The sequence below is a fragment of the Falco peregrinus genome, chromosome 7 (genome assembly GCF_023634155.1).
Source record: "Falco peregrinus isolate bFalPer1 chromosome 7, bFalPer1.pri, whole genome shotgun sequence".
Lineage (NCBI taxonomy): Eukaryota > Metazoa > Chordata > Aves > Falconiformes > Falconidae > Falco > Falco peregrinus.
Window position 1 is genome coordinate 18,655,774 of NC_073727.1, and position 12,867 is coordinate 18,668,640.

Consider the following 12,867-nt stretch of genomic DNA (forward strand, 5'->3'; position numbering starts at 1 on the left):
ACACTGCGCCCGGGAGGTGACGTCACAGCGACGCTTGCGCATGCGCCTTACGCCGCGGGCCCGCCTCTTCGCGCATGCGCAGCACTGGCTGCGGGCGCGCGTGTGCGCATGCGCAACGCTCCTCCCGCGCTGTGGTTGGAGGGGGGAGCAGTGGGCGGGGGGTGGCTGCGAGCGCATTTTATGCTATTTTGTTAATTTTATTTTTTACATAAATTGTGCTCGCAGTGTGCCGGGGCGGCAACAGGAGGAGCTCAGCGGGGGCTTCCATGGAGCTGCCGCCGCCCTGTGGCCCCTCAGGCTGCTGCGGCCTCGCCGAGGAGGGTCGCCGCCGGCGATTACCGAGGCTCCGTATGGACGGCAAAGCGTCGGGAAGCGGTATCCCTCGCCGCAGAGGGAGCAAGGGGGTGCCACCCAGTGGAAGAAGAACCTCCCTTTGCTTTATGAATGATTTTTGGCTTTATTGCCGCGGCTGCCGCCTGCCTTCCCCTCGTCACCGGGGTTTACTCTCTTCACAGCAGGACCCCGGTGGCCCGTGTAAAAGCAGAAGCAGTGCTGGGCACCCGGGAACTGCCCCTTGGCCTTTGCCCCGCCCGTTGTCGTGGGCCCTCCCGCGCCCCCGCCCCACGGCCTACAACTCCCATCAGCCCCCGCGCAGAGGCGGTGCTGTGCTCGCGGGGCACGCTGAGAGCTGGAGTCCCTCTTGGGGAGTGTGGCGAGCTCTACTGTCTGATTGGCTGGAAAGCGGGTGGGGCGGGTGCCAAGCGGCGCGCCGCAGTTAAGGCCAATGGCGATGAAGTACGTCTGAGTGACGAAACGCTCGGCCAATAGAAGGGGGAGAGCGGGCGGGCGGGAGAAGGTGCGCGGGTTCGAAGGCGCGGGAGTGTTGGCGCGGTGTAGTGCTGGGGGAGCGCGGCCGGGAAGGAGGTCGAGTGCTTGCGGGGGATCTGGTGGTGAGGGTCTGGTGCCGTGTTGAGGTGCAGGGCTTATGTTTACGGAGAACGGGGGTGTGGGTGTCAGGGCCTGGGGCGGTTCTGGGGCACCTCTCTGGGCTGAGGGGTGAGCCGCTGGGCCCAGGGCCTGGTGTGGGGTTGGGGGCGGGCGGTGAGGTCTGTAGGGCCCCGGGCTGGGGCTTTGGTGCGGCGCTGATGTGCACCAGGCCCCACATACTGGTGTAGGTGGGGTGGGGGACCGGGGTGATAGCGGGGGAAGTGTCGGGCCAGACCTTGGTGCCGGGTCAGGTGCGGGGAGGAAGCTTCTGGGGGGTGTGGAGCGCTTCGGTTAGGTCCTGCGTTGTGGGGGGAGAGGCGTGAGGTGCTGGGATGAAGGGCTGATGCAATACCGAGGTGAGGGGCTGGTGGGAACTGTCTTATGAACATTTCGGGAAGGGGTGTGGGTGACTGCGGCTGGCAGCAGAGCGCTGCTCTGCAGGGAGCTGCGTGGGATCCTCAGGTTAATGGGATTAAATCCTTACAGGGAACTGTAAGGATTGCTCACTGCTATGCGTGTGCCTTGACTCTCCTGCCAGCACTGTGTCCTTGTCGTCTTCCTTTCACCTGCACCTGCTATCTTATCCCAGGTACCTGCAGGTTTGTTACCGTTGCCCCGTGTTTCTACAGCATTAACTGCTCTCTCTTGAAGTTCCCCTCTGCCAGCAGCACTCTGTGTTGAGATCATACAACTACTCCTGCAGCTACACAGCTCCTGGCTCAATCCTCTGCCACCACTCATGTCCTTGGTCTTCCTTGGCTTGACAACAGTATGTCATGTCCAGGCTGTCATCAGTCACCGCTTCCCCAAAATCAGCAGTGTGTTAACGCAGGCGGGTTAGGAGGAGCTTCCCTCTGCTGGTAGATGATTGAATAAATTATTCTTTCTGGCATTCTAGCAGTTTATGAACGTTTACATTAGTTGTCTTGGATACAGGATATTTGTTTATTCTGGGGTTTCAGTTGTGAAATGTCATGTAATAGAAAAGTTAATACTGGATGGTAATTATCTCCAACTGGAAGAGATGGAGCAGTGTCAAGTGTTAAACTGGTTTAAATGGCTGCTGTGTTAATGAAGGCTAAAAAAGCATGATTTATGGTATGTGACAAGATGGAAGGTGGGAGAGAAACTCTAAAAGCCTGTTGGGTAAAGAGCTGTCTCAGCTGGAAGGTAAATGCCAACATGAAATCCTCATGGGAGTAAACTATGAATATAGGCAGGAGCAAGCAAGTTTCTAGGAACCATGTCAGTGGGTCTGGAATGAGCTTTGCAAGAGACAAAGTAAAACACGTTTCTGAATTATCCAACTTCATCTTAGATGAGGGACTTGAGGATGCATTTGTCCATGATGACAGAACTGGACTTGACCTGGAATATCCTTTCTGTGTGTGCTTGTTCTACAGCTTATGCTCAACTGAAGCACAGCCCTGTGTTGTTCTAGTCTCTGTCATGCCCAAACTGCTTCCATTCAGTGTTTTCTTCCCAGTCATCCACCTTCTCTTCCTTCTTTACTAAGTTTAGGGGGTTTTGTTTTTTACTGGAAATCCTGTTTCAAGCTATTTAAAAATGTGTTCTTGTAGGCACTCTGGTGAAAACATGGCAGGTGTTACCCCGCAGAAAAGGAGACGTAGTTCTACTGATACCGATGGGTATGTTAACTTCTCATAGATTTTGCTTTTCAAATAAAAGCAGCTGATTGCTGCTTATAGAATAAAATAGACGTTTTAAATCCTTGAGAGCTTTTAATATAGAGTGGAAAAAATATTAAGATGATTCTGAGACACAGCATCAGCCCATGGTTATTATTCAGTGACTTAACATCTTGAGAGGTTTTATCTAATACGTATGGAAACCAAAGCTAAAAAAACCTAAACACTAATTGTTTACAAATTTAAGAAATAAACTCCCTCGTGTTTGCATTTCCTTGTGGTAAAGCCTCAGCCTTTCCCATTTGAAAACACTTGGATAAAAAATACTGAGGTCTGCACAAATTATCTGAAAGTCTTCCAGTGTTAATAGCAAAATAGCTCCTTTGTTACATATGCCTAAAAAAAATTACAGGTTTTTGTTTTTCTTTCCCCCAAAACCCAGTGGGGGAGAAGGCACTAGCCACGAACAAGCCCCCAAGATTTAAACTCAAAAGAATACTTTGTATCTTATTCTTTTCTAACTGTACCAGCGGAACAGATTTTTCTCATGCTTTTCCTGAACATCGCCCACAAAAATACTTCTGGAAGGGGGAGAAGAGTGAAGTCTGATCGCTGAGTTGGAAAGACAGATTCCTGAGATAAGGTGTAAATACTCGCTGAGGAAACGCCCTGCATTGCTATGTACCAGATAGTTAACCAGCAATGGCTGAACTTGTCCGTTGTCTAAATGTATCCTCTCCCCCTGGGCAGTGGGTTCAGAGGCTATTAGTGATTTGCTGTCAATGTTTGAGATTCTGAAATGGCTGTCACAGTGAGATTTCAGTGCGTCCCTTTCAGAAACTGGTATAAAATATTGTGAGACAGCCCCCTGAGCTTTATCAGTCTTGCATACAAGGGCAGGGGATGCACAAGCTTTTTCAGAGGCGCAGATCTGAGTTGACAGGTTTGGTCTGAAACAAAATAAGCTTTCCCCCCCCCCCCCCTTTAATCATGAATAAGCGCTGGTCCTGTTGGCAGCATTCCAGAAAGTAGAATGAGTGTCGTTCCCAGGTGCTTTAACAAGTTCAGGCAAGAAAATAATTTGCTGGTTAGAAAAAAATACTTGGAGAATGGCCTTTTGATTTTTGCATATTATATTTTGATATTTGTGTTTTTTACAGGGCATATACCAGTACAGGCAACAAGGCTGAGTGGAAAATCAAGTATTAAGTAAAACAATACTTGAAAAGCTTGTATATTATATTTTAATATTTGTATTTGTTATGGCTTATTCCAGTACAGGCAACAAGGCTGAGTGAAAATTAAGTAAAACAGTAATTGAAAAACTTTCGATAGTGTGTGTGATATTGTGCTCTGTAATTCTTTTTGCAGTTCATCCTTAGCCTTTGAGACTCCTGTGAAAAAAATGATGATAGGCTTTGCAGGAGGTCTGTCTCCACGCAAAAAATCAAGAAATAAATTGTTTGCTTCTCAAATAAAATGGTCACCTAGCTCCAGTGATGAGATGAAGGAAAAAGACGCTGTGTTAGTGAAGCCGGTGCTGTCAAGGAGGCTGGATATTTCACCCCTTCAGGCAGCCAGCGATCCCACAGCCACGCAGAGGGAGCCCTTGAGGAAATTATCCCCAAAAAACACTTCCTTGTGCAAGCCCTTTGTGCCTGCAGCGTCTTTTTACAGCAAGGACAAGCGATACCTTACTCCTCTTGAGAGAAAACAACTGAATGAGAACCACTTTTTGGGTGAGAGGAACAGGGATGAAAATCTCCCAGCTGTCAGCAGGACTGAAAAGACAAACAAGAACTCAAGCAGGAATAAAAGTGCAAAGCCAACCAAGCACACAACAAACTCCAAGCATGGCAGAACTGTCCCCAAAGTACTTAAGAAGGCAAAGAGAGAGGTACCAGTGGGAAAACCCAGTGTGGAGAAAAAGAATGTCAGTTGCCTAATTAAAAAGAAGATGGATTCACCCTTCAGAGTCCTAAGCATGACAGTTAAACCAGCCCTGAAACTCCAGTTGGGAGCAGCGTTCTTCTCTGCCAGGAAGAAATCACACTCTAAAAAACCACTTGTAGACACCAAGCCTCTTCATGGTCTCCCCAAATCTCTGCAAGAAAATGATCAGCCCAGGCCACCGACAACTGCAAAATCTATTTCAGTTGATGGAAACAAAATTCTTGAGGCGGGCAGTATATTGAGAACTATTTCTGTGCCTCAGAAGAAGGAAAATAAAAACAGGGAGGACTTTACAAGCTGTGTAGATCGAGAGAGAGATTCGGCATGCAAAGGAACAGCATCTCCGCAGAAAAGCGGAAGCACCTCTGGTCCGTTTTGTGCTTCTGAATCTGCAGCTGCAGGAGACAGCAACGCAGAGAACATGGTGAGTAGCAGTGTTGTCAGGACCCACATAGGCATTCATGTGATACACAAGAGCTTGCTGAGCTGGAGGTAACACATGCTCTGGTTATTTGCACACAGGGTGTTTATTATAGATAAAGTAGTGGATTTTGCCTAGGAGAACTTTCACAGATTTATTCCTGCCTTATGAAGGCATTGAAGTGTGGTAAACTTTCAGGCAGTTCTTGTCATCATCCCTGTCTGTCACTAGCTCTCAGCTGCAGTGAAATATTCCATTTGTGATGGATGTTTTCCCAAAAGGCAATAATCTGTATCTTTGTTCTTTTCTGTGATAAAGGGCAAAGCTGAAAAATAAGTTTTTAAGCATCTTTTTACCTCCCCCCCCCTTTCTTGTTTTAATAAATGTAGCAAATGCCAAGTCTGAACTTAGTGAGTTTTATGGGAGGTCATGAGACTGTATCCTGAGTGTTCTCTCTGGATAGCTCTCTGTCTGCAAAATGCTACCTGTTCAGAGCTGGAGGAAGGAGGCATTTCTCAAGAGCTCTGCTGCTGTGCTCCTTGAAGCCAGTTTTGTTTTTCCCTAGCCACGTGCTTCTCAGCCAGTGAAGTAATCGGACAGAGAGAGCAAAATTGTTTCTCCAGTGTCTTTATTTAGAGATTTCTCCTGGGTCACAAGATGTTGCTTGCTGGTACAGCCTGTGCTGTAATTCGAGTGGCGCTAGCAGGTTTTGATCTGGTCTGGGATTATCTTTTTAGGGATTATTTTCTCAGCAGGAACTACCTGTGCTAGTTCTGCAGCTCCCTTCTCCAAGGAAGCAAGGTTTAGCCCCAGCTGCTCATGCTTAAACAAACAAACAACAAGTTTTCTGAGCTGGTCTGTTTGAACTGTAACTTTTTTGTATATTACCGAAGAGATAAGAGTAATTTTTATCTGTTGCCAGCTTAGCAGTGAATACTTCTGGTGACAGGGAAGTGTTGGGTTTGGTGTTCCTTGGTTTGGTTTGGGTTTTTTTTAAAACATCCATTTGATTCTTGTACAAATATGTTTAGCAGTGCTGGAATAGTTAAACTTTGCAATGAGTCCTGCTTATTGCCAACCAGTAAATGCTTGCCAGACCTTGCTTTTAATGTTATGATTTGCTAGAGAATTGTTTAGCTTGGGATGTGGATTTTGGTTTCCAATGTAGTGCTTAGGTGTGGAAGGTAAAGGTGGCAATGGAATGAGTGCAGTGGTAAAGTACAAATTTGGAACAGGCTTGCAAGCTATTTCATTACATCTTAATGTTGTATTTTGCTGTGGCATTCTGGTTCTAAAATGTAGGAAAAGCCACTGGAATAGTACCACAGTATTTAATACCGAGCATCAAAAGGAAGCAGTTAACAAGACGGGAAGCTGTTTTTATATGGCTAATGCATTCTGTGTTCCTGGGTTGGTTCAACAAAAGACAGTTTATCGCCTCCTTTGTTCACCTGCACTGTTTTAGTATCTCTGACATTCCTGACTCAATTGTCAAAGTTTTTACAATGCAGCATTAATAAAACCACAAATGTTAGCTTGTGCAATCTAATCTTGCACGTGCAGTAAAAAAAAAATAAAAATAAAAAATTGAAAGCATTTGATTCTGCTGTGATGGCAGGGTTTTGTGTTGGCAAACTATTTCTGAGGGGTTAACCATAAGCACAGAGTGTTTGAAAAGGGAACTTAGTGACTTTGTTACTGCAAACTGATTACAGGTCAGGTTCTGTGTTGATCTAGTCTCAGATTCTGCCACAGCCAATTGCTTTACCTGGTGACTTACTAGGGTTCCTGATGAGGTGGGAAATAATGCACTGTCATGTACAAAAAGAGCAGTTCAAGGCAAAAATCAGTTTGGCAAACTTTCGTTTTTAGAGAACATGTGTGAGAGGCTTCCAGAAGCTGTGAAGATGCCTAGTTGTAGACAGGGAATGAAGCAGAGTCTCAGAAATGCAAAGGTCAAGAAATGATACAAACCTTTACAGCTGAGATTTGCTTAAAAACAAAAGAAAAAACCCCCACATCCCACAATAAAACAAAAGCAGGGGCATGTGTAGGTGTTCAGGTGCTGAGAGACAAAACCCATGGTCATTGTTGTATGCTGAATTTGGTCTCACAGCAGTCAAAGACGGGTAGAATCACAGAATGGTTTGGGTTGGAAGGGACCTTAAGTACCTTCCAGTTCCCACCCCCCTGCCACGGGCAGGGCCCCCTCCCCCCAGCGCAGGCTGCCCCCAGCCCCGTCCAGCCTGGCCTTGAGCCCTGCCAGGGATGGGGCACCCACAGCTGCTCTGGGCAGCCTGGGCCAGCGCCTCGCCGCCCTCACAGGGAAGAATTTCTGCCTCATCTCTCATCTCCATCTCCCCTCTCTCATGTAAAGCCATTCCCCCGTGTGCCATCGCCACCTGCCCTTGCCCAAAGCCCCTCCCCAGCTTTCTTGCCGGCCCCTTTAGGCACTGGCAGGTGCTCTAAGGTCTCCCCGCAGCCTTCTCCTCCCCAGGCTGAGCCACCCCAGCTCTCCCAGCCTGTCCCCACAGCAGAGCTGCTCCAGCCCCTGAGCATCTGCCTGGCCTCCTCTGGCCCCGCTCCAGCAGCTCCGTGTCTCTCCTGTGCTGGGGACCCCAGAGCCGGACGCAGCGCTGCAGGGGGGTCTCACCAGAGCGGAGCAGAGGGGCAGAGCCCCCTCACTGACCTGCTGGCCGCGCTGCTCTGGCTGCAGCCCAGGGTACAGTTGGCTTTCTGAGCTGCGAGCGCACATTGCTGGGTCATGTTGTGCTTCTCATCCACCAACACCCCCAAGCCCTTCTCCTCAGGGCTGCTCTCAGCCCATTCCCTGCCCAGTCTGTATTTCTGCTTTTGATCTCCCCAACCCAAGCGCAGGACGTTGCACTCAACCTTGCTGAACTTCACGAGGTTTGCACAGGCCCACCTCTCAGCTTGTCAGGGTCCCTCTAGAAGAGGGTAGGTGAGGAATAAGGTAGATGAGAAATGCCGGTGGTACTCCTTAAGGCTGCAAGGAACTTGCAGGAAATCAGTTTTTCCTCAGTGCTGGGGTGCAATGTTTTCAGCAACTTTTTCAAACTCAGCATTCAGGTGTAACTTTAATAACGGTGAGACAGGCAGTCTGCTAAGACTGCATTCTGTTACTGGAAAATACAGCTGTCAGTAACACTTCATGATGTCAGTTAGGCTTTATGTGATTCTGTAGCTGCTGTCTGAGAAGTTAATCAATGGAGAGTTTTATTTTTTCCCTAAAAATTGTCTAAACTTATAGGATGTTGGTGATACCAGTTCTTCTGCAAGCTGGGAGTCAGATGATTGCATTATTTTTTCAAGCCAATCTCCACATAAGGTGAATAAACAAGGTAAGTTGGATTATATACATCTTGGTCTATTGATTCTGCTTCTCTAGGAAAATGAGGCAGAAGAGACTTCAAAAATCTCTTAGGCTACCTGCTTTCCCCCAGCAGGATCAACTCTGCTGAATTCTCAGGTTGTCCTATAATTTAGCGTTTAAATAACCTGGACAGTAATGATAGAGAGTCTGCTGTCTCCCTGATTAAACTCTTTCAGTGTTAAGCAGCCTGTAAACTGTTTATTATCCTGATGTCTAACCTATCTTTACTCTTCCCTTTACTACGTAGCCCATTCCCAGTAAGATTTCAGAACTCGATGTATTTGAAACCTTTTTTTTTTTTTTTTTTTCATTCTTTTCTCCCTGGACTGTTACCCTGATCCTTCCAGCTTTCATTTTTAAATCATGATTTTTAAGCATCTGACTTTTTTATTTACTTGTTTTCTTCAGACTGAGCCATGTCTTTCCTGGTGTGGTACTCCCAAATAGATTTCCACTGGAGCCTTATGAGCCCTAATTAGCAGGAAGGGAGTAATTCATATATTTCACATGCAGTGAATGGAGACATTTCCACAGGAAACTTGTTTGTGAGATGTCTTTGGTTTGAGGTTGACCATAACCCAAGTGCTTTGCATGCAGCTGCTGCCCAGAGGGTTGATCCCGATCTCTTACTTTGCCCTGGCTTATTGTTAAGTATAGTGATTCCCCTTACCCTTATTTTGGCTTAGTTGTTTCTGACTGTTTTCAATCCAAGAATGCTTTTTAAATTAAATTCTTAAATGCCCCTATGTGCTGGCTATTATCTACAAGGTTATAAGCATATATTACTGCCTACTCCTGATGGTCACCAAGGGAGCCCCACTCTATACTTTTTTGTTTCCGCAGTGAATTATTAACAGTAATTATTTGAATATGAACTCCCCCCCTTCCAAATTTGCCCCTTTTCTTATGGTTGGTTTACAGGGACCATATTTCCCTACTAATGCAAATGAATTTTCAGAAGTTATATTTTAATTCTAAGACACTTACTATTTTTCCTCTTGGGAATAGCAAGTGATTATAAAAAGAAAATATGTTGCTTAAATATTATTTTATTAAGGCAAAATAATGTGTTGGCCTCTACCTGCTGTCTCATCTTCCAAGTATGCGCTGACATGTGCCAGTATGTTTGCAGAAGTTGAGGTCATGTTATTTTATCCTAATTTCCTGGTTTCTCTATTTTTCCCTTTTAAAATAGGCAGCATTCACTATTCTAGCCTCAGCAGCCCTGGGTTAATTCAGTTCTTGCTAGCCTGAAAAGGTCTAATTTATCCAAGTGTGCTGTCAACATCTTTCCCCAGCTGTGGAAGTTCATATCTCCTTTGTGTCTGAACTGTGCTAACACTCTCATCACAGCTAATTCTTTTATTGATGACTGAAATAAAAAGGCACTAAAGGTTTTGTCATCTGGCTTTAGTGTTTCCTCCCCTTTTGGTAGACTCTCTTCTAGGTTTTCCTCTTGCTGTTACAGGATGCTTTCCTGGTATTGTGGCTGTCCCAGGTAGAGTTCATTTTGCAGTTTGGTATTTCTGCTTTCAATCCTTCGCGTTGCTGCTCTGCTCTCCCCTGGTTTCTATTCTCTTTGTGATTCCTTGAGTTTCCAGTGAGAGAAAAAGTCATGATTTAGCTGTATTTCTCACTTACTCCACTTCTTTCTGGCACATCTGGTCTTAATCAGTTTCTTGAAGAAATTGCCAGCACTTCTCAGCTTTTTTTTTTTTTTCTCCCCTCCCTTTAGTTTTGTTTCACATGGGAACTTATTTATCTGCTTTTGGATCGTAGTAAAGCCTGTGTTATTGAAGGTCACCATTCCTCCATGCCTCCTCTTGTTCTGAGGAGCAGCATGCTCTGTGCTGCCAGCCGCTTTGCTTTCTGCTGCCTCCACATCTATATAAAAGACGCCTCTTACTGTGCTTTCCACCTGTTCATAAAACTGTTGCCATCGCATTCCCAAAGATCACCTGATAATTATTTGCCTGCTGGGGCCTTTCCTGAGAAGTGTCCTGGTTCTCTAAGATCCTGCATTTCTAGGAAGCTGTAGGCTTTTTATTGTTTATTAGTCTCTTCTTCATGAACCCTCATGATCTTTTCCATGCTGATAATTAACAAGACACTTTTTTTATTGTGTCCTGTTCCCTAGAAACAGCTGGTTCATCTTCAAGGTATGTTTTTTGGAGGCTGTTAGGGCCACTCTTCTGCTTATGTACTTGACAGTGTTTCTGTAATTCTTAAGGGGTCTCTGTCTGTGAATGCGGCCAAAATATGAGAGCATAAAGCAGTCTAGTACTTAAACTTTTTAGACCTGAGGGGAAAGTGTATTCCTAACTAATTTTATTTACCAAAGCCTTGCTAAATTAGCCTAAAACTTGCAGCTTGTGTGCTGTAACCTAGTGCTAAGCCCATCAGTTCCCAGCTTCTCTATCACAGCACCACAGAGTGGTCAGGGTCAGAGGGGACCCCTGGGACCACCCAGCCCACCCTGCTCAAGCAGGCTCTCCTACAGCAGCCGTGCACGGTCAAGGCCAGGTGGGCTCTGGACGTCCCCAGAGAAGGAGACTGCGCAGCCTCTCTGGGCAGCCTGTCCCCGTGCTCCGGCACCCTCAAGGGAAAGAAGTTTTTCCTGCTCTCCCCACGGAGCTCCCTGTGCTGCAGTTTGTGCCTGTTGCCCCTTGTCCTGTCGCTGGGCACCGCTGACAAGAGCCTGGCCCCCTGACACTGGCCCTTAAGGTACCTGTGTGCATCGCTCAGGTCCCCTCTTAATCTTCTTTTCCCTTTCTACCTTCTCTTGCTGTTAGAAAAACCCCTTTGCCTTGAGACTGCCCCTGCTACCCATCAAACTGACCATCACCTCTGTAAAGCCATGGGTCTCTGGCAGGCTCCGCTTTCTGTAATGCCCTGTAGGATGAAACTCTGGTATCGATGTAGTAGTTTTTATCCTTTAGGTTGAAGAAACTATTTCAGGCTGCGTTAGCCAAAACAATGGAAAATCGAGAAACCCCTGCTTGATTAACATGCTTAATTAATAGCCAAGGAAACACTAAACTACTGCAGCAGAAATTTCTGCTTGTGAGAGGAGAAAGCACCAGACAGCCTGTTCAACGTCACTTAAATGCATTGAAGGTAGTCATGGCTGGATACCACCCATGGACGTACCCTTTATATCCTGCATCAACAGCTTCCCAGTGCTCTTATAAGTCTTGTCTGTAGAGATCATTTGCACTGTTGTGTGTCATTTTGAAGTCCCATTGGTTTTTGAATTTCTGTTTCCATGTATCGACATGTTCTGCAACTAAAAAGGATTCTAAGCCTCAGTAACTTCACTCCTTTTTTCCAGCATCTCCTTCAAATGCTGTTGTCTACCCCATATTCAGTGCACCCCCTGCCAGCAAGAAAAGGTAGGTTGATCTATGCTAATTCTCTCAAAAGAATGATCAGAAGTGTCATATCTGCAGAATTTGTTTTTAATTATACTAATTTTTAATAAATATCTTAGCTTTCTCCTAGCCTTTGTAAGGTCTGGGAGTGGGAGCGTGATTTGGGTTTGTTTGTGGTTGTTTTTTTCTTTTAAAGAAAAGATGCAAGATTAAATTGGTGTTGATTTAGGGGGATTCTAGCCTGTAAATAAGGTAATACACATTTGCCTATGGTTCGTAGTACATTTTCCATGTGAATCTGTACATGTTATTGAGCCATTATTTTTTTTTATTATTTTTACTGAAAGGGAAATAATAGTTTTCTCTTGGCTTAGGGGGCTGTTTCAGGATATATTCATCGCCAAGAATGGCACAGCCTTGCTGGTGTTTGGGCCCCATGGCGGGGTGTGTGTGTGTGTATTTATTTTTACTACTTCTTTGTGTTCTGTATTTCCATATTTATACTGTCTATAATGAGCAGTAACTTTCAGTTTTATTTACTGGCTGTTAATCAGGGACCTGCACTTCCCAGTAGCCTGAGACCCTGAAACACTGCTAACTATGAACTTGAGTTGATACCAGAGTTGTAAAAACAAATTGTTTTTACTCATTGTAGAGTTAGATTAGATATGAGGAAGAAATTCTTCCCTGTGAGGGCGGCGAGGCGCTGGCCCAGGCTGCCCAGAGCAGCTGTGGGTGCCCCATCCCTGGCAGGGCTCAAGGCCAGGCTGGACGGGGCTGGGGGCAGCCTGGGCTGGGGGAGGGGTCCCTGCCCGTGGCAGGGGGCTGGGACTGGGTGGTCTGTCTTTAAGGTCCCTTCCAGTCCAAAACATTTTGTGGTTCTATGAATTTGGCAAGTTCAGTGGCACAGTTTAACGTTGCTGGCTGTACAGTGAGCAGGGGGCATTGCTGTCCCTCACTAGAATCTGATCAGTAGTGTGGCTGTCTGCGTATCCCTCCGTCTGTCATGCTGTGGAGCAAGCAGAATGCATGCTCGTGAGGTTAAGTCCACCTATATTGCCAACCGATACGGCAGCGATGGCTCTGGAATGG

The 12,867-nt window shown here is 46.2% G+C and overlaps 1 protein-coding gene across 9 annotated transcripts in view; it reads left to right on the forward strand.

Moving 5' to 3' along the window:
* Positions 1 to 860: 860 nt before the first annotated feature.
* The window catches only part of ESCO2 (establishment of sister chromatid cohesion N-acetyltransferase 2), a 29,797-nt gene continuing 17,790 nt past the window's right edge, over positions 861 to 12,867 (forward strand). For 3 of the 9 annotated variants that reach the window (XR_008748109.1, XR_008748108.1, XM_027785565.2), the window contains exons 1-6: positions 869 to 974; positions 1,474 to 1,576; positions 2,568 to 2,636; positions 4,008 to 5,013; positions 8,282 to 8,372; positions 11,736 to 11,796. Coding sequence is in view for 7 of the 9 variants with exons in the window: in XM_027785565.2 (XP_027641366.1) it covers positions 2,584 to 2,636; positions 4,008 to 5,013; positions 8,282 to 8,372; positions 11,736 to 11,796 (1,211 nt within the window). In the remaining 2 variants the exon portion in view is untranslated. Of the gene's footprint in view, positions 975 to 1,473; positions 1,587 to 2,567; positions 2,637 to 4,007; positions 5,014 to 8,281; positions 8,373 to 11,735; positions 11,797 to 12,867 lie in introns of all 9 variants that reach the window. The other 6 variants (XM_027785569.2, XM_027785566.2, XM_027785563.2 and 3 more) reach the window with 6 other exon arrangements.